This window comes from Paramisgurnus dabryanus, chromosome 9 (genome assembly GCF_030506205.2).
Source record: "Paramisgurnus dabryanus chromosome 9, PD_genome_1.1, whole genome shotgun sequence".
Classification (NCBI taxonomy): Eukaryota; Metazoa; Chordata; class Actinopteri; order Cypriniformes; family Cobitidae; genus Paramisgurnus; species Paramisgurnus dabryanus.
This window is the reverse complement of record NC_133345.1, coordinates 17,749,213-17,775,094: the sequence shown is the minus strand read 5'-3', so window position 1 is coordinate 17,775,094 and position 25,882 is coordinate 17,749,213. Positions and strand designations below refer to the sequence as shown.

Genomic DNA, 25,882 nt, shown 5'->3' with positions numbered 1-25,882 from the left:
TTTCTAATAGCTGAGGAAAGACTGCTGTAAAGGGGTTTGTGAGAAAGTTATTCAGTAAAATGGTGAATTTCACATAAAAAAGTCCTGACACAATATATGAACATTGTATTACTCTAATAGACATCTTGAGTTGGACATGACCTGATGAACTACTTACAAAAGTCGAAACCCGTATTGAAATCTTTATATGACTCCCAGCTCTGCTCTGCTCAGTAAAACACTTTTCACACAGCACACTAAACCCAGATAATTGCCATGTAATAGCCAGAGCACCATTCGTGTGAATGCAAACAAGCCCTGGAATTGATCCTGGGATCGCTCCCGGAATGGGGACCTAGTAACATTGCCACGACATTCCCAGAATGCGTCCTTTGTAAAAAGGAAACAGGGTTCCCACGGGTCCTTGAAATCCTTGAAAGTTTGTGAATCTGGGGGGGATTCAAGGTCCTGGGAAGTTTTTGAAGATATACATACATAGTTACAGGTAATTGAAAGTGCTTGAATCTATTTTATGCAAGAAGTTTTCTGGGTTTTCTGTGTAGTGTAGGATAATATTATAAAAATTCTCGACTTTTTAAGCACAGGTGCTAAACTGTTCACTTTAAATGCTTATATCTTCTGTATGCGGATGTTGATTCATACCAAAATGCTTTTTTGCATAGTTGTGTTTGACACATGGAAACGTCTCGGGTTACGTATGTAACTCTTGTTCCCTGAGAAGGGAACGAGACGCTGCGTCTCCCTTACCATACTTCCTGCGTCCCTGTAACGCCATCTTTGGCAATATTTCAGATAGCCATATACTTACGCTTACACAAAGAGTACCTACACACTTACCCCTGTAGGCATCCCCAAAGTGTCACCACAGTGACAAAGCACAAGTTCCCTCGAAAGGGAACTGTAACAATGTATCTTAAAAGGTAACACGGTGTTACCTTGGTCTCACTTGAAATGTGTCCCCACATTTAGTCCTTGAAATTGAAGTTAACTAAGGTGTGGGAACCCTGGAGAAAGCAGGAACCAGCTCTTGACATGGGCGATTTTAAATGCAGATTTTGAAGCAGAGATAATGGAGCTGAGATCGTTCCCCAGATTAATGCAACAATATTCAATGCGATAGTTCAAATCAGAAATGAAATGCACATGCCATTTCTAAAGAGAGGAATTATGTTACGAAAAAAAAATGAGTGCGTAAACCCCCAGATCCACAGGCCATAAAGCTCAGTAATGACCATTTAATTGTCTCGGGTGTAATTTGCTGATCCTTAATTAATACCACTTAAGCTTTTTTATTTATAAAAGCAAATATTGCAATTCTGATTTAAGTGAATATCACATCCCGAGCAAACTGCAGCTACCCTGTATCAAACTGTTAGGATATTCAAACGCCTCTGAGAGTAGCCGGCGCTTAGGATCGTGTGAATGCAGAAGATGTGGAATGCCACGCTGAAAAGAGAGCGAGCGTAAGAGAGTACAAGAGGGCAGGAATAAGAGCTGAATATAAATGTGGCTTTCTCGAGCTGGGCCTCTCTGGGAATTTGCCACGGCTCTGCGTGCCGAGATGAAGTGACCGCAGTGTGTGCATGTGAGAGTTTTTTAAGGGTGCGATTCCTCTAGAATGCCTGCTAAAAGCAAATGAAGAGCCACTTGTGCTAACAAAAACAGGAGCGCTTTGGCTCACAAACAGCCATCTGATGTCTGTCTCGAGCATCAGATGTCTCAAATTAAGCCCATTCAAAGCCTGAATTTCGCTTTTAATACACACTGATGTCTTGCGAGTGGCATTGATTGATGGAGGTGTTTGCCTCGCTGCGTTTGGGGGTCATATCAGTGAAAACTGCATGTCTAAACACTGCACCCTGGATAAACTCCAGAGGAACAAAGAGGTTGGCTGCACTTACCGCAGAGGAATGCGAGATTACCTGCAGCGTGTATTTACCTGTGCTGTTTGGATGGATTGACACGTTCGAATTTGAGATCGGTTGCATTATTTAGGAAACTGATTTCGGATCTTAACATGGTAAAAGATGTTGAGTAGCGAGTACTATACATTTATCAATATCTGAAAGCCTGAATCACTGCTAGAATTCCATAAGATTCCCATTTTCCTAGTAGAATTCCATGCTGTTAAGACATCTTCTTTCCATATGGGTTTGAAACATGTTATGTGTTTGAATTCAGATTTATGATCTTTAACAAAATACTCATGACCTGGCATGAGGACAGAAGTGTTTTTTGATTTGACACCTCCATAATTAATTCCTCACATTCAATGCTTTTGACTGAATGATCCTGAATGTTCTGGTGCTAATTGTCTGTTCTTTGCCCCAACATCCCTGAGCTTGTTTGCCTGTTTGAAGTATTAAATGTGAAACCAAAATGATGATGAATGTCTTTCTCAGAGTGGTTTTGTGTTAACGGTAAGCATTGAGAAATGTGTTTCATGTCTGTACATCTGGACTGTTTGGTCAGACTCCATTAACCAATGCTTGGTCTGCAGGTTCAATGACAACATCATGTATCAAAGCCCATAAGCCTGGGGACTGTGTGTGTTAGTGCACGGGTGCATATGTGTGTGTGTGTAAGAAAAATTTAATATTTCTCCTGTTGGCTGCATGATGTAATTACAGTTCATGCATACCTCCTTTACAGAGAATAGCTGTGATTTCTCTCCATTTAAACAATTAATTTATTTTCATTCAGATGCTTACTGAAACATCCAAATATGTGCCAGAAAATGACTTTAAAACCCATTTTAGGGGTGTGCACTCTGGGAATGGGTTAATACGGCTGGCTAGTATATCAAAAACAACCAGTCTGTTAGTGAGATTGACTACTTATAGCGTGCCTAAGCATGCTGTGGTTTAGTGTGCTTACTATCAGTAGCGGTACTTCAGACAGCCAGCATGGTAAAGAAGTTGTCTAAATGTATCTCTTTTAAAATTATCCATATAGCTATCAAAGTCCGATAGTATGTAGACTTTGGGCCTTATTTATTTTAGCGTTTAAGTTCATATTTATTATTTAGCAAAGTTCATATTTATAAAAACTGTTTTTGACATGGAAAGGTGTTTAACACCACATTAGGGTCTGACTAGATGTACGCACATTTGCTTGTCCGATTGTTGCAGGTTTTTGAAAATATAAGCCATTCTGCTTTAACCATTGACAGGTGCTTTTTATGTCAATGACATTAATTAGGCATTGTTGAAATGCAGAGATTTGAAACTATTTAGCTGCGTACAATTTTAAGATCATTTGCGATTTATAGATTTCATATCTATACCCATGTTTTTGTGCGCGTGTTAGTTTTATGAATAAGAAATATGCACTTTTGGAAAGTGCAAATTATTTACACTTAAGATCAAATTAATAGTTTGGTTCCAAAACGCAATAAATTCATTTTGACTTGGTTTTCTATACCAAGAAAGTGACAAGATTCTGAAACCACTATTTTCTCTTACAAACTTTCACAAAGCATCTTTAGGTTATAATAACAAAAAAATTAAAATCCATAGTTTGATTTTAAAGATTTATTTTAAAAACTGATTATTTTTCCAACAAAATGCAAAAAAGTTTTTTTTAAATGCTATAAATCTATTGAATAAATATTTAAATCTGCATTCATATTTGCCATTTTATATTCATTTAGTTGACTTGTGGTATACACTGATAAAAAATAAACATTAATGGCATAAAAACACTTACTTTGTCATATTAAGAACACTGTCATTGCTGCTGTCATCCTTGGGACGTCGTCACTGAATTTTTTTGACAGCGCTCAGTGTATACCACTATACAATATCTTTAGAAACAAAAATTTTGATTAATTTATTCGTGTTTGATGACACGAATTTCCGCTGTTTTTCGTGTCCCTGGAGATGAATGTCTTTTTTTTCCTTCCCAGCACGAATTTCTATCAATGGCTGTTCGTGTCTGTGGCACGACTTTCTTTATCGTGTCATTTTATATTTCGTTTTCTCATTGATGATCGTTTCTCATCATTGTCGCTTAGGGTTAGATTCGGGGTTTGCGTTAGGATGAAATTTTATGCATTGGTTTCTACTTTGGTTTTTCGTCCCTTTTAAAACTATTCTCGACTGGAGTTGGGGTTAAAGTTGGGGTTAGGAAGTCGCAGAAAGTTATTCTAACCCAAACCCCAAGCGACAATGGTCGAAAAACAACGATGAGAAAACAAAATATAAAATGACACGATACAGAAAGTCGTGCCACAGACAAAAACAGCCATTGATAGAAATTTGTGCTGTGAAGAACGAAAAAGACATTCGTCTCCAGAGACACGAAAAAAAGTGGAAATTCGTGTCATCAAACATGAATAAATTAATCAAAATTTTCGTTAATATAATACGACCTGCTTTGAGACTGGGTTGGAATAAAATGGTGGATATTGGATTTCGTGTAAAATTGGGAATTTACTTTTTGAGCTGATACAAGATTTTGCTGGTTACTCGTTTTTAAAATAAATGGCGTTTATATTGTTTGCGACAAACTCTTCAAATGTAGCATGTTTTCTACGCAGCATTTTTTGTAAATTAGGTCCCATAATTCAGCCACTGCGAGCATAGTTATTATAGTAGATTTATATATATATATATATATATATATATATATATATATATATATATATATATGATAGATATGTTCATTTAAAGGTTATCTGTATATTTGTTGAATATTCTGAAATAACAGTTTACTGGAGTAAAGTTTTGGAAGTGCAAGTTTGAGGAAACTACTTAAGACAAAATTTAACTGCACAGTGGTTCTACAAAGATGAGATCAAACCAGCTAAGGCTTGTAAAATTAGTTTTTTTTTCTTGCAGGATTGTGTAATAGAGAAGTTTACTGCTTCCCATTGTTATTTAAAATAAAACTCCAATCCTAACCCTCATAAAATTCAGGGGTAAATTCTTGACTACGCCAGTCCAGACGCGTCTGTCCTACTTATTTAAAACATCAAGCAATATTGAAATTCTAGAGAACATTGCATGTGTACAATCTTGGATACCTGATGCTATCAGTTCATGTGTAAGAGCGCCTGTACATGTGGCTGTAGTCTGAGCCAGTGGACCAGATGTTGGCCGCTCAGCTTACAAATGACTTTGGAGGCTTTCCCAATCAGATGTGGAATGGTTTATTCTCCACAGAGATTTCAAAACAAGAGTCTAAAAATAAAGTCTGTGCGAAGTCTCTCATCTGTGAAGAAAAAGCTTCAGTCATGCAGATTTGGGTTTCAGCCCACAGGTTCTGCATCTAGTGGGACTGTCTCAGCATGTATGTTCAGGTAAATTCTGGACTGTGCATTCAAATGTTAAAGCTAGTTTAAAATCACACAATTTCCTTTGAAGAAAAGTTTAATGGAGCAAACTAAATTGTTATCATGTACTCATCATTTTTGATTACATTTCTACAGACACTGTTGACTCAAAATTCTAATTAGATTTTTGGGAATTGTGGCTTTGTTACACATAGGGCATGAACTGATAAAAGGGAGAGATAAAAGTGGAATTGGATTAGAGATGGTCCAAACTGGACTTAAACTCAAATCCTTCATGTCAAAACAAGTGCAGTTCACCGACTTCAGATTTGAAAACTTAAGCGCAGGCAAACAAAAGCTATCTCATGGCTAGGCTTGCATATGCATATAAAAGTCAAAAGGACTACTTTAATAGTCATTTTGATCTTGAATCTTGGCAGAATGAATCAACATCCACTTTCTTTGTATGGAAAACAAAAGCTCTATTATTCTACATAAAATCTCTTGTGTTTTAAGGAAAAACATAATACAGGGTTTAAACCATCTGACAAGTCTCCAACACCAAATCATATTTTCCATTAACAAAAATGAGATTCTGAAAATGATCTGTGCAGTAATATTTTATTTCAACTATACATGCCGTGTTAAAAAAAGTCAACAAAAATATTCTTAAACAATGACTTGTAATTATTTACACTTTCACAGTACAGCTTTACAATATCTACACATTAAAATATTCTGAAAAAAAAAAGAAAAAGCTGTAGTCCGACTGCCAACGCTTGCACAGTATTCAAATGAAAAGGTAGACCAGTCTGGTTTCTTTGCACACAAAGTATCGACTGAACGTTAAAAGACTTGAATTCATATTGCAATATACAAGGCAGCTCAACACAGGACAACTTGAACCAAGGAACAGGATCAACTCTCTCTCCTTTAATAAAACCGATCTTTAGAAGGCGTCAGCTCAAACGCTCAAATACAATCAAAACATGTAAACAAATCTGGAGCTTTGGGCTTAAACAGGAAAATCTCATCTCAATATACTGAAATCCCCAAGTAATTATAAAACAAACGGCAAGACTCTAATCGTAGATGATCCTTTCTAAAATCATCTTAATTTGACTCCCGTGAAATGTTCAGGAATAATGTGAGCTGAGAATCAGCTGGTGTAAATTTTAGAAGCATAATACATTCATTACATGGCATCCCATTATCGCAAATTAGCACCTTCCAGAAACGCATACGCATAATGGCAATACAGCAAAGTAATTATCATAACCTTTGTTTCAATTTAATTCCCTCTCTAAAACTTCCACTTCTCTAAAAACAACACTAGTGTGTGGGTCAGATGTTTCCACTCGCCCAAATATTCAGATTAGGCGTCGATCCATGTGGGTTTTTACATGACACAGTCTTAGATTTTTTTTAACTTTGGTCATCCTTATATAAAATATTTGGTTGCATCCTTGCTCAAAAATCATTTGTTTAATGGTTGCAATGAAATGTCCAAAACCAAACGCTCATGGCTTTAATAAGGCACACAAATACACTGATCTGGCTAAACTTGACTTGTAAATACACATCGAAGTGTGGAAATTTTCAAGAATGTTCACTGGCACAATTCGGCAAGATACACTGGTAGGTACTGCAGTGATTATTAGTACAATTACTGTATATGTTTCAACAGAATTGAGGCCTTTATTCATTAAAACAAGCATGTAGACCATCACAGTGGAGCGCAATTCTTAGATAAGGTTTGTAAACTGATTATACATGAGGTTCGGGTTTTACTCCAAGGACGTGTTTACAGTAAAGAATGTGCAGGACTTTTTATATAATACTTTCCCCAAAACAAACAACCTCTATGAAATGGTGTAAGCTGCAATGAATTTGCATAAAAATATTAGAGACAGAACATCATGGACCCAACAGCAAGGCTTGTCATGTTGGAAAGGAGAGAGGTTGATCAATAATCTGCCTTATGTCACAGCTAAAAGATGACTTTATGAGATTAGAGGATTTGCTGTGTTTCTCTAGGTCCAAAAATGACCAAACAGAACACTCTACAGTTGACCGGCATGATCCTGTGCTGAGCCCACGGGTTTAAAAGCTTGACACGGCTTGACCTCCCAAACTGCTGCATGGACCGTCAAACTGGAGTCAGTTAAACATCGTCATTTCGTCTACACTTAGCAGCACAAAGGTTGAGGGCACTTTTCCCCTTATGATTTTTAAATTCAGTTGTCCAGGTAGTAGCCCTGGACATTTCTTTTGCACGCAGAAATGATAAATTAACATCTGATGTTAATGTACCCTTACATGGGGTTTAGTTGTACGACTCAAGCTTGTTCTCAGTTTACTGAACAAACATGGACAATGCACACTGGTTAGCCCCAACGACTAATCAAACACAGACACACAGCACGCGATACATCACTTTCATACAATCTGTCTTTCGAAGAAACATCCTTGCAAGAATATTATATTTCCCAAACAGTCTGACAGATACAGCCATGTTTCCTGTGATTTCACACTTCACATTGACTGGGAGAACAGTGCATGGCGGAGCATTCGCTGCCCGATCGCCACAGAAACTAGGCAGCTGCTTTGCACTGCATGTCGGCTGTGACCTATGACCTTAGGCGTCCCTGCCGCCTTAAAGATCAGAATCCATCACTTGCCACTCAAGTGTAACGGGACAAAGTCGTTAAAAATGAACCGAACAACTTGAAGCAGAAACTCTGGCCATTGATTCTTTCCCTTTGAAGGAAATCGAGACAGTCGTGCCATATCTCTGCAGGCCAAAGCCTTTTACTCCCACTGTCCATTCATGGAGTAAAATTCCACTGAGCACCTCAGTAACTATATTTGTTCACTGGCCTCATTTGTGCAGTCTGCGGCGCAAAGCCGTTGGGTTTTGGGGGCACGTCAGGCTTTAACGACGGTGTCCGTTTAATGGACGTCCGGGGTAAAGATCCATATCCACTGTAGCTGTTTTGCCGGGATACAGTTGGCGTCATAGCCATTGGAACCCCGTGAGAGTCTTGTCTGGTGGGTGGGGTAGGGGTTTGAGGCATGTACCCACCTCTATTCAGACTGGGTTGTCGGGACACAATGGCCCCACTTGGTGAGTGCAGCCCTTTGGGTGGAGAAGATATAGAGTGTCGTTGGGAAGAGCTGCGATGGTACCGCTGTCTCTCAAGAGTTCCCATCTGACCAGTGGGAGACGTCGGTGTAGACGGCACATCCAGTCTCTTGGTTGGACTATTTCTGGGTAGAGAAGAAGAGGGAGAGTACAACGAGGCCTCTCGGCTTGGGACTTTGGGTGGAATTTCTGTAGGGCTCACAATGGGTTCCAACATCAGGTGCTGATGGGACTTGGGCACCTCCACCATAATGGCCTGGGGGTTGCCCTCATTGAGGTGCTTCAAGATGTCGTTTAACGTGTTTCTGGCATCAACGGTGCGCCGCTGGTCTTTGCGGCCTGATTTGGACCCATGTTGATCGCCACTCTGGATCTTTTTCTCAGCTCGAGTGCCTTCAGGGATGCTGAAAGAGCCCCTGTGCTCATGTGTTGCATTCGGCAGTACCACAGCACTGGGAATGTGGGTGCTGCCAATAGGACAATGGGGAGGTGGACTGGAGGGGAAGTATTGTGGGCTTTTGGGTGGCACATCTTTGCGGCAGCCACTTGGCTTTCCATGAGCTCTCTCCCACTGGTTCTTTATTGGCGGAAGGTTCTTTTGTTGCAACACAGGTGTGGACTCGGGTGTAGGTAATGCTGCTAGTTCCGGTGGCTGTGCACTCAGGAGCATTGTCTTGGTGTCTGCAGTTGTTGGCATTTCCCTGCCATTGCTCAGCAGGTTGGTGTAGAGTTTGGGAGAATCCATATTGGGTTGGTACTCTTTTACAGGACTGTCAAACAAGCCATTAAGCTTAGCAAAGCTTCCAGTGGAGTCAGTGCAAGACTGGGCAGACTCAGCATCTTTCTGCATCTTGCGTGGAGCACGCAGGAAGGCATCCCTATAGCAGTAAACAACCATACCGGCGATGGATGCACCCAGCAGGAATGCACCAAACACGCAGGTGATGAGGATGTTCATGTGTACCATCTGGTTAGATTCACCTGCTTGAATTTCCCACACACCTGCAACACAGACAGCCAAACAACTTGTTAAAACTTACTAGCACACTTGGCAACTCAACAACTGTCTTTTAAGGCAGGAGGTCCTTTCCCCCCTAAAGGTATTTAAACATTTACAGCGTTTAAATATTATTTGCAAAATAACATTACCAATCGGCAAGAGATTCAGTGTTTTAGTATGCTGGAATTGTATTAGTAAAGGAGGCGAATTAGTATTTGTATTAGAATAAAAAGTGTGGGGAAACATTTTATTGTAAGTGGGTTACAGTAGCAAGTGAGTTAGTATGTTGTCGTTTTAAATGAGATCTCTCTCTCAAAGAGAATTAAGCCCGCAGTCTTTGTATAATACCCAATGGTGAGTTGTATTAGTATCTACAGATATTCGAAAAAGTTAGTTGATTCTGCTTGAGAGGTGTTTAAAAGTGTTGCTTAGTGGCAAGGCCTTTGAAAGAGTTCCTAAAACCCAAAACAACGCATGGAGAAAGAAAAGGTGAAAGAAATAGTTTAAACCAAAAAGATAAAGATGTAGCTGAATGTTTTCAGACAGGTTGAAGAAAAATCTCACAGAAAAATGCATTTAACCAAAATATACAGCAACTAAAATTAAAGAGGGGAAACAAAGAGTAACATAAAAGACCAAATAAATAAAAATAAATTGCTTTAAACGCTGATGGATTCTGAGTATAGCTGCTTGCATCATCTCAATATGCTTGTAAAATAAAAACAAGACATTATGCTGACCTGAAAAAAGTATTCTCTGCTAATGTAGTGCGACTGACTGCAGAATTGCTTATAGTGCGATTCAGTTGAGCAATGGGTTGCTATCAGAGACATACATACACTGTCTCAGATGATTAGGAGTGCTAATAGCAGCTATTACCCAGAATTCCATGCAGCACTGCTCAAGGCCTTACCCTCCAGCACACCTGGGAAAGGCTCAACAGAATGTGAAGTGGCTGGGTCATCGTGGAGCACAAATTTCCGTGAGCCAAAGTGTTGGGTAGTCTGATTGGGGATGGTTTGGGGTGATTGTATGGGTTCAGGGGTCACGGGCACACTGACTGACGAAGATGGCAACTCCATGTCTGTGGCGACAAACAAACTGTTAAGAATCGGAGCCCATGATGGGTTCAGCGAAACGATCGGGGGTTAGTGCATACCGAGTCAGTTTATATACCATTCACAACATTTAGACATTAAAGACTGGAGCTGACGTTTTGGACCATTACGGGGGGGTAATGGCTGTACAGCGTCTCAGGTAAGCAAAATTTCAGCCTGAGAGGGGGGAAAGGATGAAGACTAAGTCTATGTGGATTTAGGAGATGACAATACAGTCCAGGGAGATGATAAAGCAGAGGCAGCATGTATCCATGCAGGAAGAGAAAGAAAGAAAGAAAGAATGGATGGAAAGATGGGATGATCGGCAGGCTGGTGCGGAGAGAACGGGCGCCTTTCCTAATGATGATGAGGATGCTATGCTGAGAAGCGGCTTTATGATAGGTAGCAGCAGTGAAGGAGAAAAGAGAGGGAGATTTGGAGAATGTTGAACTAGAGAAGGAAGTCAGTGCAGTACAGGAAACTAACCAGAGGTTGGGTCGCCATATGATTTGAAATCTGGCGCTGATGTAGTGGCCAAAAATTCTAAAGGAATTAAAGGAACAGGAAATCAGCATAAAATAAAGTCTGAAATTATAAAAACCTCTAAAGCTTCTTTTAATAAACTACAAAGTAAAATCGAGGTGTTCATTTCCCTCTGGTTAAAGATGTCTTAGTTGCAGGTGTTTCTATAATGTTCAGATTTACGCAGTGTGTTTGCTTGTGCTTGTTTGTGTGTTTTGAGTGTGAGACACATGAAATTAGTTTGATGTTTGTGTGATGTGTGTTAATTCTCAGGGTTACTGATGTGAAAACTATTAGACAATGCTGCATCTGAAAGGAGACATGTAGACAAGCTCACCATGACAGTCGCCGAGGTGTACAGTGTTGCCGTATTCAACATCTTGTTCGTAACCACTTCTGTAAAATAAGGAGACAAAGATTTTGTAAACTTTCGTACAGTACAAAAGTCATTTTTAAACCTTAAATAGACAATATCTGTTTCCTTTCTGATTTTAAATTGCATTCTTAGTTTGAATATGCAACTGGCATTTTCTATAAAATAGTTTAATTGTGTGAATAAAAAATGCATTCTGCATTTATACTTACTGCATAGACGCAGGAATGCGGTCACAAGCTCCATTAGACATCCACCCGCAATATGGATCTCTGGAAGCAATGCAAGACCTGCAAAACACAACAGGCATTTACCAATAAAGCACACAAAACTAACAGACTGAGCTAAAGGGCAATCTGGTGATGTCATAAATATAGTATTGTGTAGTTGCACGTTGACTCACTTCTGACATGAAGTGTGCCGCTTGCAGCGACTGAGTGGTATCCGGACCACACAGCTGGAAAAGGCCACATAAAGCGTGTGAGAATCTTTATCCAGGTGGAATGACAGAATTCTCCGGTCGTCCTCGTTGTTGGATAAACACCTGGGAGAGAAGCGGAGCGTAAGAAGTGAGGACATTGAAGAAGAGATAATCACACGTTATCAGATCTACCCGTCACTCATTAAGAGAAACACACACTGTAGTGGGAAAGTGAAAGGATTTGACTTATCTAATCTATCCCTCATGTGAAAGGTTCCCAAACTTAGTTTGATAACTCGTATCCCACTATTAGATAATTCCATATATGAGAGTGAAATCTAAGACAATCATAAGATGAGAACATACTTGGCTTGGTTAAAGACATCAATCTCCTCAAGCAGGACACTGTCATTCAAAGACAAAGGGGACGTTTTGGCCAGAACTTTGAGCACGATGCCAGCTTCTGAGCCTATGAAAACTACTGTGTAGTTCTTATGGGGTCCTGCCGTGTTGTCGACAGCAAGTGCCGTCAGTCTGTACCTACGGATAAGAAGGAAAAACATCTGAATGTGGGCTGCTTTTCAGAGAACAGTCTGTATTACAGCAAATAAAACCGATGCAAGACTAAACATGCTGAAAGCGGTTAAATAAGGTGTGCCAGTATCTGTTTGAGAACATTAAACCAACACAAACTTTTGATTTTATAGAGTTGATGTTCTTAATAAATTTAATTAGAACTGTTAGCTATAAATCCCAGATTTTACATGAGACAAAAGTAAACAATAATGTCTTATTCAGAAATTTCCATGAACTGCACCCTAAAACAATCGAAACTGTGTGTTAGGTTTTTAAATCAAAACTAAACAGCGGCCCAGCAGATGTGAACCAGCGGTTTATGAGTCTGAATAAAACGTTGTAAATGTAAGACAAGGCGGAAAAGTGGCATTCTGCCCGGCGTCTGTACCTGACTCTTGTTTTGGTGAACCACGGTTCGTCTCCGATGGAGGGGACAGAGGCGTCCATGAGTGGGTGTGACTTGATAAACTGAAGGGTCTCGTCTGGAAACTCGATGGAGCTTTTGTACGACTCTGCTGAACCGTGTCCCGCACAGCAGCCAGGTCTACACAAACACATATAAACATTCAGTTCCGGTTGAAGAAAAAGTCATGTGCCACATGTCTGTAAATCTATACCAGCCTCCATATGGCCACTGCACCGCAGGTTAAATATGCATCATGTCCAATTATCACTTGTTAATTATTAATCTCGATATCATGCACCAACCTGGGTTTTGGCAGCTTCTCCTCAGGAAAAGGAGTCCAGACCGAATCGGCCGTCTTTTGCTCCTTGAATCGGCCACGGAAGACGCTCTCGATGTCAGCCATCGAAAACGCGCACACCGCTGAGCCTGGGATACTAAATAAAGCATCAACCCCGATGTTAGATCTATTCAGTGCATTTCAATCAAAGAGATTTGTAGAAAGGGTCTTCACCTGTTCAGCTGAGTGGTAAAAACTCCAACCACCGAAGGCACTCCGTTGATGTCGATGATGTCTGTAATGGCCTGGAGGACGTCGAAGTAGAAAAACGATTCTCCGGGAACGGAACAGTTCAGACGGGCCTTGACAAAAGTCGTCCAGTGTTTTTCCAGCACCCGTTGAGACCCTCCCATGTCGTTTTTACAGATCCGAGCCACTCTGGAATAAACCGCCTGCAGAGAAAGTGAAACGGTGAGAAAAACTCAGCATCCCACTCTAAATAATACATCTCTACTCTCGGCAGCCGGAGGAATCTAAATATACGACAGAAACGGTCCTTTCTATCAGAGAGAACAAAACCGCAACGTGCCTGAGGGCTTGAATTAGCACAGTGTAACCAGCTTAATAATTCACTACTGTAAAACCCTCACAGTGCAGGTGTTTATTGCAATTTTTACTCAAGTTAAATATTCATTAGTCCGTGGATATACAGGTAAGTCCTAAGGCAAATGGGAGATCCATCATGCCTCAGGGTTATATTGCTTAGTCTGAATGAAAGCCTATAAGCATTACATTTACACAAATCCAAACAAAAATGCAACAGTGCAGGTGTACATTTGCTACACTGCTCTTTGTTAAGCAATTCAAACTTATTACCATGGTAATACCATGTTTTTATATTATTAGTTTGCCTCTCTCAGCTGCTTCAAGCTGGTTAAGCTGGTCTCTCAGCCTGACAAGTTGACAACTTTTTGTCAGCAGATATTTACTATTGTACAAGCATGCTATTGGTTTAAAGTACCACGAACACCATGGTGCAATTCAGTAGTGTAATGATGCAAAGTCGGCAACACCAAATGCCGACTTTGCATCATTACTACTACGCTTTTTTTGTCGAGCACCCTATTTAAATTGATGTGCGTGCTTTAGCCTGCTTTTTGGCAATTCAGTAGTGTGCAATTATCATACCACCACTAGTACTTTTGTAAAGGGGGTTTTGTAAACATTGCATTTCTCCTTCTAGTTTGTCATGTTGTTACATCGCGAGTCATACCTTTCCCAAGTTGTTGTGTTCGGCTGCGATTTCCCTGAAGAAGAAGTAGACGTAATCTCCGTAATCCACAGCGTGCAGGAAATGCGGCTCTGAGAAACAGAGGACAAAAGCATTAGCGTCTCCACCGCTGACCTCCGAGTTAAATTTTCATGCGTTTTTGTTGGCTGAGTGCAGTGGCTGAATATTGACCTAGATTGTTCTACAGGAAGTTGCATTTTACATCAACACCCACCATTTTCTGCTCTCACGACCCCGAGACACTACTTGGGTTATAGTTAGAATATCTGCTGGGTTTAGCAGAGCTAGCATAACACACGATATGAATATACAAGACAAATTTTTACCTTTTAACCACTTCGAGTCGTATTTAATGGTGCGGAGGGCGGAACCGTCTCCCATGCTACGATAAATGACAGCGTCGCTTGCCAGGAAGTCAGCAACTGTAGCCGAATACAGCTTGCCATCTAGGAAACACAAATACACATGGCTTTTAAAAAAACACATGCAAACTACTTGGAAATAAGCAAGCATAACACAGTAGGCCAATTTACTTTTACAACTATATCACAAAACATAGATATGGTGACCATTCGTGCCATTCTTCCCGGACGCATCCTGGCCAGGATTTCGGGTGCATCTTCCGGAAGTCGTATTTGTCGCCCGGATCCATCATAGAGGATTATTATTATTACGGAAAAAAACGTTACATTTTAAGGTAAGAATGAAACTACGATTGTATGTCATGTTTTTAATTGAATGGCCAACAAACACCACTTCCTGAAGACGCACCGAAATCCTGGCCAGAACGCATCCGGGAAGAATGGCACGTATGGTCACCCTAACATAGATTCAATTTAGTGATGTTTATACAAAAGCAATTTCACATAATTTATAACATAACTGTACCTCTGAACATCTTACACGTGTATTTTATAATAAATGCATGTTGATTTAAGGATGTTTAAGAGATTTTCACTAAAAAAGACGTACTAATTCAAATGCATTCGTGACCTCACACTATACTTATTCACACCAGGTTGTACAGTTCCTGTCTGTATACCAACAGAGCCGGTAAGAAAACAGCATGCTCCCCTGCTGATTTATGCGTAACATCAGTCTCGGCTCTCATTGGAGCATTAATTTTATCCAAAACCTTAAAAATTCATGGCAAAGTTATTCATCATCCCCATTATCCTGACAGCTCTCGTACCGGCAAACAGCGCGACGTTCGTCTGCTTGGCGTCGAACGGGCATCGGGCCAACCCGCTGATCTCCTCCCCATCAAACTCCAGGTTGTCCAACTAAACAAGAGACGGAAAAAGAGAGACATGCTGAGCCCTTATCTTCACTGCACTGTAAAACCACACAACCGCTCCCAATCTTGTTATTAACAAGTTACTTATTAGCAAAATAAACGTGGCTTCTGGAAAACACGAGGACGTGTGACATGAGTCATAGCGAAATAGAAAGAGAGAGAAATGCAGACCGACACGTAGCGCTCATAAACATGGTGACTTACCCTATAGTACCGGCACATGGGGTTGAAACCATTTGTCCCACAGATGAACACCAGATCGTCATTTCTTGGAACCAGGACTTTAATGAAATTATGGCACTCGTCCTGCAAGGAGATCGAATGGTGAGATTTATGATAGCTTGTGTACAGTAAACACTACACAAACAGCGAAGGCAGATTTATGATGAAGAGGACGACTCACTCTGTGTTTTCCCTTCATGGCGCACGTCTCCCTGTCGGCCTGCCCCGACCGCCATGTCAGCTTCTGCAAATCACACAAAAACGGTTACACACTCTTTAACACATTACTGAACTCCTAAACAAACACAATGCATGAGTGTTTCGTGTCCTCAGATACAGAAATCATATACAAAAAATGGTTTAAATATGCAAATCACTACATATAATGAGATTTAACAGTGGGTGGGGATACTTAGCAGTAATGAAAACCTAGCAGACAAAACGTCAAGTCGCAGCAAGCTTAAAATTCAAGTGAAGAGCTTGGATTTACTGCCTCACGCTTTATTGCGTCACGCCCGGTTACGACATGTTATACAGAGATCGTTTTAGTCGTAAAGTGATTTCGTGTGAACCCACCCTGTACGGGATAATCTCGTTCCTGTAGGATTCTCTCAGGCTCACTAAATAAACCTGGTCCCTGTGACAGAAAGAAAACAAGTTTAGACTAACACATTAAACGGGTCAGACAGTTGAAGGTCTCCTGATTCGGTGCTGACATACCTGCCCGCGATGAACAACGTATCGTGTATCTGGGTCATCAGCTGAAAGTCCAGTCTGTGCTGAGATTCGTTTCCGGATGGGCGTCCGCGAAACACCGGGTACTGTCCTGCATCTGCAGAACAACGGCACGCGCTGTTATTCAGTGTTAGCGTCAGCAGAGATCGATGTCTGTATTGATCGACCATAACAACCGCATGTTAAACTGGCCTGAAGGAAGACTTGGCTAAAGTAATGAATATTACACCGCCAGCTTTTCCATCGACGCCCAATGACTGCATGGTCAGCAGGGGTGATTCTTACCGCATAGCACAGCAAAACTAATGCCATGTCTCCGGATGAGGGATGTGCAGAAGCTTGTTTTTATAATCGCGAGATCACTAGTTGGCTTCAAGTAAGCCAATTATAATTATGCTGATTTAGGGTCAGATGTTTACCCCTAAGGGGTGTTTGTAATGAACACGTTCGAAAACAGCTGAACTTAAAGCAACAGAATATGAAACAAAACTTAATATCCATGCAATAATTAAAAATACAATAGCAGATGCTCAATGCAGGAACGAACAGTACGTCCTTTAATGGGTTAAAAGTATGTAACATAGAAGGAACAATGCATTATTTGACAGGAAACTTAATGACATACAAAAAGCTAAACATGTCACATATCTTTGGAAAGCTGAGATTCGTGTGATTCGAAACTCTTAAAATACAATAAACACAGCAGGTACAATTAGTGTCCTTTTAAAGCACTTTTAGCCTTTTTAAGGAATGCAAAACTACTAATCTTTGCATCATGACCTATCAATACTCCAGATGTTGTATTCAGCAGATGCATGGAACTTACAGTGTCTATCCACAATGTCCAGCGGGATGTTATCCTCTGGAAAGCTCACGGCCTCCGTTTGGGACGCCACCATTAGCAGTAGCAGCAGGTCAATTGTTAGTTCTCGCCACCCCATTGCTGGCACAGAGGGCACAAACCTTCTGTACTGCACTAATGTAGATGTTACCTGCAACAAACACATATATACACACACACACACGTCAACATTTGACTCATATAACTACTTCATTTTGTGTTGTTGTGCAGGTTCACTCTCAACAGATTACTGGTGTGTGATGCACTTTGGCAGCCAATACCCATGATTTAAAATCTGCCTGTGCGAGGAAGGTCAAAAAACAGACAATGAGGGGTTGGAGAGCGAAAGTGTGAGACACCAGGAAAGCGGAAATCCATGTCGCACCATCAGCTTGTTCCTGGCGTTCCCGCTAATGCATGTTTCACACATTTATTTTATTATGTGCGTGCCGTAAAGGGTGTTTGTGTGCGCGTACTTGGGTTGAGCAAATCAGCATAGTGCATTTGCTGCATCAGAAGACGATTTTTTAAAAAGAACGATTTTCCAGAGGTCTGCGTGCTGTGGTTGGGGTCGTGTCCGGGAGAGACAATCATCTGTGCATATTAATGAGCGGTGTAAAGTCAAATATTTATAAAGCCACAAATTATTCATGCCAGCAAAGCCTGAACGGATATAAACAATTTACATGAAGACAACAAACAGACTGGCGGTGCGAGAGAGGCACTTCCCGACCGTATTCTCACCACACACGCACGCATCCGGTATTGACGTTTTTGCAATTAGCAGTTCGGCACACCTGCTCCCGCGTATGCTGCCTGTACCACCCTGCTATTATTGATCAATGCTTTTGACTGATCACTTCTTTATTGATCAGATGAACGAGAAGTGGCACGGGCAGGTTCTCAAAGTGAAATATAACCCACAGGTCCGAAAGAAATATGTGCCTTTTATGTTGCCGTAATGGATTGTAATTTCTGCTCACCATGAATCGAGATTTGCTTACCGCGTTGATCAATAGCAAAGATATGGAAAAGCAAGAGAATTAACAGACGACACTGAAAAGAGAGACTAAAATATATGAAAGCAATAGCAATGAGAGGAGATTCAAAAAGATGCAAGATCATATACAAGAGACAAAATGAGACTAAATGAGTCATGAGATTAGAGAGCGAGACTGGGAATAGCAATGAGAAGACAGGTTGAGGTGAGATGGGGTTTGATATGCCATGTGCGCTTGAGAGATTAAAAGCTTTAATGTTTGGACACTTTGTAGATGTCAAAGGCGAAGGGTCAAAAAAATGTGCCGATCATAATGAATTTCTTTTCCCGAGTGCATCTTTGATTCAGGCAAGAGTGCGCACATCAGCAAGAACGGCTCTCGGCTGGGAAGTGATGTGTACAACAGGAGCCCTGGTTTAATATGGCATTGAGGGTCTAAACACATCTTCACAGTGCCGTATCATTGCTTCTATATTAAACAAGGAATTAAAGAGGGATATAACCAGCACCCTGGAATATATTCATAGCCAAAGACAGAAATTCCTAATCATTATTCATAGAAACACCACAGGGAGATTCGGAGACGCGTTATGATACCGCAATTCTGGCGTTACGAAAAACATCAGGATTGGGTAGAGAGAGCAAAAGGGAAACCTAATGCAAAACAGAAACAAAGGACACCCAAAGGTCAGCCGTCTTGAATTACGTTTCAATATACGGCAAGCACAACATGTTTTCTATTGAACGTCTCGGTTTGGTTTTCCATTCTTGCCCTCCGGTGTATAAGCCTGGACAGGCCCTACGAGGGGAGAGGCAGCTAGTCACGCAACACGCTCCGCGGCTACTTCCATTACAGCTTTTCTCAATGCGACCCAATCACTGATGTTTTGGCCGGCTTTCCCGGGATGCTGGCACGGTGCTTGCGTTGGCAAACTGTTCCAGCATGATTGCCTCCAGCAGCGGATCCACCCTGTGCCCGCCTGTGAGCGCTCATTGCCCAGCTGCAGGAAATGTGACAACAAGGGCCAAACAAAAAAAAAAAACACTTGGTGACGTCGAGGAAAGCGCGCCGGCTTTAGTTTACCTTACGAGACAAACACTTACTGCTTTCTTACAGGGCAGAATTATGTCATAACTTGCTTTTGTTTGACAAAACGCCCGCGGTTCTGCCCGAGGCCTGAAAAGGAGGGCGAGGAAATGAGTAAATAGATGCTGTCAGATAGGTCTGGGCGGTGTGACAGTATTTACCATAGGTCTTTACAAGAGCTATCAGAGGCCAGGACAGCTTTTTGTTGGTTACATGTGAGAGATATGGAAAAACTGAATGCGAATACAAATACACAGAGCAGGATGTTTCCTAAACAGGCCAAGACGACAGGGATTCAGTTGTTTACGATTGCCAGATTATTATTGAATCTATTTTATTTGCTATTCAAAATCGTATCTTTTAGTTTGTGTCTACTTAATGTTACATACATAAACACAATTAAGTAAACTTCAAAACGTATATAGTTAATGTGATCTACAATGCCACTTAACAGTTATGGGATATAAGATTTTGGTCATTTCGCCCACTTACTATAAACTGATCTTGAAAAAGCCAGATCTGTGGATTTCACAACTTTAAAAAAAGTTTTAACGTGTTGTTTCACATCTGATGTGAGTCTACTCAGAGAGACACTCGCACGCAAAGATTACAGCTCGCCCACATAACATAAAGCTGTTTACAGTGGGATTACAGCTGAGCCAAGAAGTCACAACTTGTTGCTCGTCGACCAATAACAAAACCGCCCCACCTGTGATCCCTCCCAGTCTCCTGCAGGTGTGTGCGGATGTGTGTTTCAAGAGAACAATAGAGACCTCATGCGGTCCGGGACCTCTGTGCATTAAAGGTTAAATCAGTTACTCAGGCCTGACCGGGGCTGAACAGAAGGGAACAGAGCTGCACCGGACACAATACGGCCAGCTGTTGTGAGGGGCTTCATTCACACACCCACACGCACACAAATACTTCTGAGGCACTTCGTGGTGAAGTTTCAGAGGAGGTAGATCCTATCTGACTTTCTTGAATGAAAGGTTGACAGGTTCACTTGAGATAAGAGGAAACGTGGGAGACCGCAGAACGTTGCGGTCTCTGTTTATAGTATTGCACCGATATCATCAGATCCTGCCACTGATCATCAGATTGAAACCTTCAGTCTCTTTATTTGACTGCACACATCCATGAAATCCAAATGAATATAAACATGCGACTTCCATTTAGGGCTGTGCAATTAATAGATTAAAATATAAAATGTATGCTGCTGGACCGATGTGTTTGAAAGGCACTACTGCTTTGACACGTGTAGTCCATTGCGACACTTCCTTAATAAAAAGGTTATATAAATGCATGTTTTTAAAGTCACAGAGTAATCATGTAAAATAATCAAGATTATGTTTTTTTATCAAAATAACCGTGATTATGATTTTGCCCAGTCCTATTTCCATTTACATTTGAAAAATTCTATCCAAAACAACAAAGTGCATTACAAGGTAGGGCTGGGCGATATATCGGGCTCGAGTAAAATATCGCGATTTTCCCCAGCGGGATATGGTTATGAGACAATACCGTCTATATTGGTAGGGTCTGATATGAGCCTCCTTTTTTGCAACAGATGTTCTGCCAAAAATGTACACTGACGTAGGCTTTCTGGCCAGCGTGCATGTTGTACAGTTGTATTTAATAAACGTAATTGGGACATCACACATCATCACATAAATGTATTCAATGTTTATCGTATCCTGCCATTCAGCCCCAAATTACAGAAATGTTTTTTTGTGGTCAGTATCGAACAGCTCTAATACAGAAAGGTATATATTTTTTATCAGTACGTGTATTTCCTGCACTGTAAAAATTCCTTGTTCCTATAAAAATATTTACATGCAAATCAAAGTTCCATGTGAGATGTCCCAATTAAATTGATTAAAACCACTGATGATGAAAATTTTGAATTTACAATTTATTTCAACTTTCTTGACCAGTGAGAAGTTACTAGAAATCTAAAAATAAAGTTGTTAAGCTAATTCAGCTTTATTTTATATATTATTTACAGCAACTCCTTTCTAATCAAGAAAGTCAAAATTAATTGTAATTTTTTTTAACATTCGCCGTTTCAATCAATTAAATTGGGACACTTTACATGGAGCTTTGATTTGCATGTAAATATTTACTCCACTTTGCAGAATTTTTACAGAAACAAGGATTTTTCCAGTGTGGATTCAAACCCATGTCCTGTCGTGCTGCAAACACAATGCTCTACCATGGAGCTATACAGGAGCAATGAGAGAAACAAGAAATTAGCCTACTACTGTACATGCCAACCTACATCCTAAGGTGACAATAAAAGTTTTGGGACACTGTTATTGCAAACGGATTTACAGGACAACCAACAATTGCCTTTATGTTAATGGCAGAACTGGTATTATCTGTTTTGACATAACAACAATAGCAGATACAAAAGGCAAACACTGTTGTTGTTGTTTTTTCTTTTAAGAATCGTTGACGTTTTTTTTTACTTATGTGCAACTTATATTAAAAGCAGTTTGCTGTACACATCGACAATACCGTGGCTTTGATCGTTTCGATAATTGAACAACCACACAATACCATCCAGTCCTACCCAAAACATAACTGGACCCTTGATGATGTCAGTAAACGCGACAGATAGCCTACGTTTGCCATAACAGAAACGTGAATAACGTTGTTGGAACAAAACATTTCTCTCCCCTGCATCCCCAACGAGAAAATATTACGCATTTTACACTGGACAGTTGTGCAAAAACAGCTGCTCCCCTCGACAGCATCAGTTTAGTCATCCTGCTGTTGACTAAACAAACATTAATGTGCATTTATAGCAGCGCACATCAAAAGTCGCGCTTAACAATCTCACTCGTACCGGAGAGTGGAGCAGCGTTCACACAAACCGCTTTCTACGTGTCGGAAACTGAGCTAAACGCTGTTCCTGAATCAGTGCATTCACCGTGGACCCGTGGCGAATCTCTTGAGTTGGCAGTTAATGCATAAAGACAACAGAGAGCCGTGAGAGGAGTGTTGGGTCAGTAATGGGTTTGCTGGGAAATTGATTCTGTTAATGCATGACCACCGAAACCCCACTTTACACAACAACAGCAACACAATCTACGTCTCACTCACTTTCTCTCTTTAAACCTGCTGCTGAGAGCCGATAGCTCTCGTTTTTCATTTAGATGTAACTTTTATTATATTGTAAGCTGTTTATTATTGTCATATCAGATCGTATCGGTTTTAACAACTGCCAGTATGCGAGGCAAAGGTTAGATGAATGTGACACTACATCTTCCTCGTTAAACTTCAATGGCATTGAATACGGGACAGGAGGGGTCGTACATGCATTATCCCAAATAAATTATTTCATCTGATAGTGCAAGGAATGAAACGATACCAGTGTGAATCAAAGTCCTACAATCAGTTTATTTTACAGTAGTATAAATCAATTGTGTTATGCATATTCGTTGTAAAGACAAACATAATACAAGCAATTTATAAAACCTCGCTTTTCCTTTTGTTGGAATAAAAATATAGCAACACAATGTGACAGTATTGCACAATTTTTTTCATCAATAGTCCTCAATACAATCACTTTGCATTAAATTTACAGCTTTTTAAAAAGCTCAGGTACAAGAAACTGCTCGTATAGGCTACTCTTCAACAATGTAACAACAAATTTCCGCAACAAAAGAGCGTAAAAGGAGAGGTTACTGTAAATCCTACCTGAGTGTTTTCCAAACGAGCATGTAGACTACGATACTCCCGAGCCTCGCGTTATATTCCAATATATTCACGTTTATTAAATCCAATGCAGATCAGAAAGCATGTCTGCAGCTCGGTCCATAAACCCAGAAGATCCCCATGTGTTTGTTTGATCCGAAGCACGCAAAACAATTCCGAGAGCCCGTCGGGCTCGTCCAGCTCGTCCTTGGGATAAAGCTTTGTGATCTTCAAAAGCTCACCGATCAAATAGCACCAAGACCCTCCCTCTCCTCCACTACTACTACCATCCCCCAGTCATTCACTTGTCCAAACCAACACAAACCAACTAATAAGTAACCCACTTTAAGAGCTCGCGTCCTCAAAATGAAGAACTTTAAGCGCGCGCGTCACTTCACTTAAAAGCAGCCACGATCCGCTCCAGTGTGAACAGGCAACAGGGTGAATAAAAATAGCTCCACTTCTATTTTTGCTCGGCACCCAGAGCACTTCTGATGATTTTGAGATCTTTTCTATCCTCTCTTATTTTCTTCTTTATCATCTTCACAGGTTCATGCGCTCGTGACGCATTTGCGCTAGAAATTCAACTTTGAATTCCCGATTTTCGATGCGCTATTTGGGATCGCAAAAACTCCAAGTCAAGCTTAAAGTCTCTCTCGGTACGCTGAGCGCGGAGAAAACAAACTAATGCACGGCAAATGGTGTAACTCGATCCATCCCGAGTCCATCCATCAGCAGACCAATAGGATACTGATCCCTCCCCCCAATCCCTTGTTTTATCCCTCCCTCTCTCTCTCTCTCCCTCTCTCTCTCTCTTTACTCAAGCCTGTGTAGAAGTGTTTTTTGGCTGCTTTCCCTTTCCCTGCTGTTTTTTTACTTCTCCAGGCAGAGTGTGAGAGTTTTATTGCGTTTATATTGTTTATATATACATATACGGTTATAGATACAGATATCTGTAATGTTTAAGAATTTTTTTGTAATGTAAACACTTTTTATGAAGCCAATAAAGCTATTGGTATACCTCCTGTGTGTGTGCGTATGGGACCTCACATTTTGGTGACCCTGAGGGCCCCCGCCTCTCCGTTCCCAAACCCTTCCCCCAGCTCAGTAAGCCGCTTGTTAAATCTTTTCCACAGAACTGTTTTGGGAGGGAAGACAACGGACCGCACTCCTAAGAAGTGCTTTTTGGAAGGAAATCTTGACTTTTAGTTTGAGGCGAAAGTGAAGACTTTATTTTGACACAGTGCACCCATGCACTTTTAGCATTTCTGAACTGTTTTCAGTTAGATGTGCTTTGACTATTCTCTCTTAATTTGTCCAGTAATACAGCTGTGAGACGTTTATTGTGTGCATCTGTCTATACAAATGAAATGGTTTAAACGTTATCATAAAACATATACTGAACATCCATTTGTGCAAAATGGCAATGTAGTGCAAAATACAGCATGGCACAAAATCAACTCTACTTAGCTACTATGCAAATTGCTGTATATGGGAGACCAATAACTCGTAAAAGTCACTTAATAAAATATAATTTTATTTTGTAAAAGCACTATATGAGCTTCTCTATGAATTAGTAACAGATTCACTTTTCATTGTATTGTGAATGGGTGTGAACCTTAACACATAGGAACTGATAGTGAAACAAAGTGAACGTGCGAGAGCATTAGAGGATTTGGTAGCTATGTAGCGCCGAGACGCTGCATTCAACAGCATTTAGCCTTGCGGTTCTATATATAAGTGCCTTAATGTTGCTGCAAAATGCTCTCATCTCCGAAGACATTAACTGGGATCTCAACAGACATTAACATCCAGTTTAGTGAAATCTGAGTGGATATAACGATCAGAGTATTAAATGTTCCTGTTATGAAACAAAACAATGGTAATGTGTTGTGAGCACTGCACATATCACACATTACTTATTATTATTGCTCAGCGTTTCTTTTGTCATATTGCATGAGTATACAGAAAGTATGCAAAACTTATAATTTAGCGTAGATCCAATAATATCAATCATTTAATAAGAAATATTTGCGTTCATACTGAGTTCCCTGACTTTTTGAGTGCAGACTTGATGTCTATGCACAGTTGGAGACATTATTAAGATCTCATCTGAAATGCCAGAGGAGACACCATGGAGACTAACAAGGTCTAGACGTAGGTTAAAGTCTCCATTCGATCTCATCACTTGATATTCATTTGAGATAATAAAGAGATCTTGCTTGTTAAGGGCTCAACTTTCAACCAAAACTTTTTTAAGGAACATTTTGCTTATTGTTTTGTAATGTTCTCAATAATTACCAGACTTCATTATGTGTACCTAAAAAATTGTGTGGGGCAAGTAACGAAGCAAAACAAAATGCATGAAAAGTTTTTAATAATAAAGTCTTCCTCGGGGGGTGTAGAGGTTGTTGGAGTGATAACATCCCCCCTCACACACACCTTCACAATCACATACATGCATAAACAAACACTCACACACATATGTGACACACCCCTTCCATTATCACTCTCAATGCTGTTCGTTAACATTTGAATGTTTAGCAGGAAGGACAAACAACCTCTTAACTACCTGCTACTGGTCAGTCGTTGTCTTCTGCTGTTACAGTATGCGTGAG

The 25,882-nt window shown here is 40.5% G+C and overlaps 1 protein-coding gene across 5 annotated transcripts; it reads right to left on the bottom strand.

Annotated features, from left to right (window-relative positions):
* Positions 1 to 5,877: 5,877 nt before the first annotated feature.
* Positions 5,878 to 23,959, bottom strand: sema6d (semaphorin 6D). 5 transcript variants are annotated; one of them, XM_065265038.2, is made up of 19 exons: positions 23,268 to 23,959; positions 17,464 to 17,629; positions 16,623 to 16,734; positions 16,479 to 16,539; positions 16,084 to 16,146; positions 15,885 to 15,986; positions 15,576 to 15,666; positions 14,710 to 14,829; positions 14,366 to 14,454; positions 13,327 to 13,544; positions 13,118 to 13,249; positions 12,798 to 12,953; positions 12,200 to 12,373; positions 11,816 to 11,956; positions 11,625 to 11,702; positions 11,377 to 11,435; positions 11,004 to 11,060; positions 10,334 to 10,504; positions 5,878 to 9,422 (listed from the first exon to the last, which is right to left on the bottom strand). In XM_065265038.2, exons 2-19 carry the CDS (start codon positions 17,576 to 17,578, stop codon positions 8,131 to 8,133), a joined length of 3,231 nt encoding a protein of 1,076 aa, XP_065121110.1. In that variant the 5' UTR covers positions 17,579 to 17,629; positions 23,268 to 23,959; the 3' UTR covers positions 5,878 to 8,130. The 5 variants fall into 5 exon arrangements, with proteins under 5 accessions (XP_065121110.1, XP_065121111.1, XP_065121113.1 ...); XM_065265039.2 differs by having other exon boundaries at positions 10,346 to 10,504; XM_065265041.2 differs by lacking the exon at positions 10,334 to 10,504.
* Between the last annotated feature and the right edge of the window lie 1,923 nt (positions 23,960 to 25,882).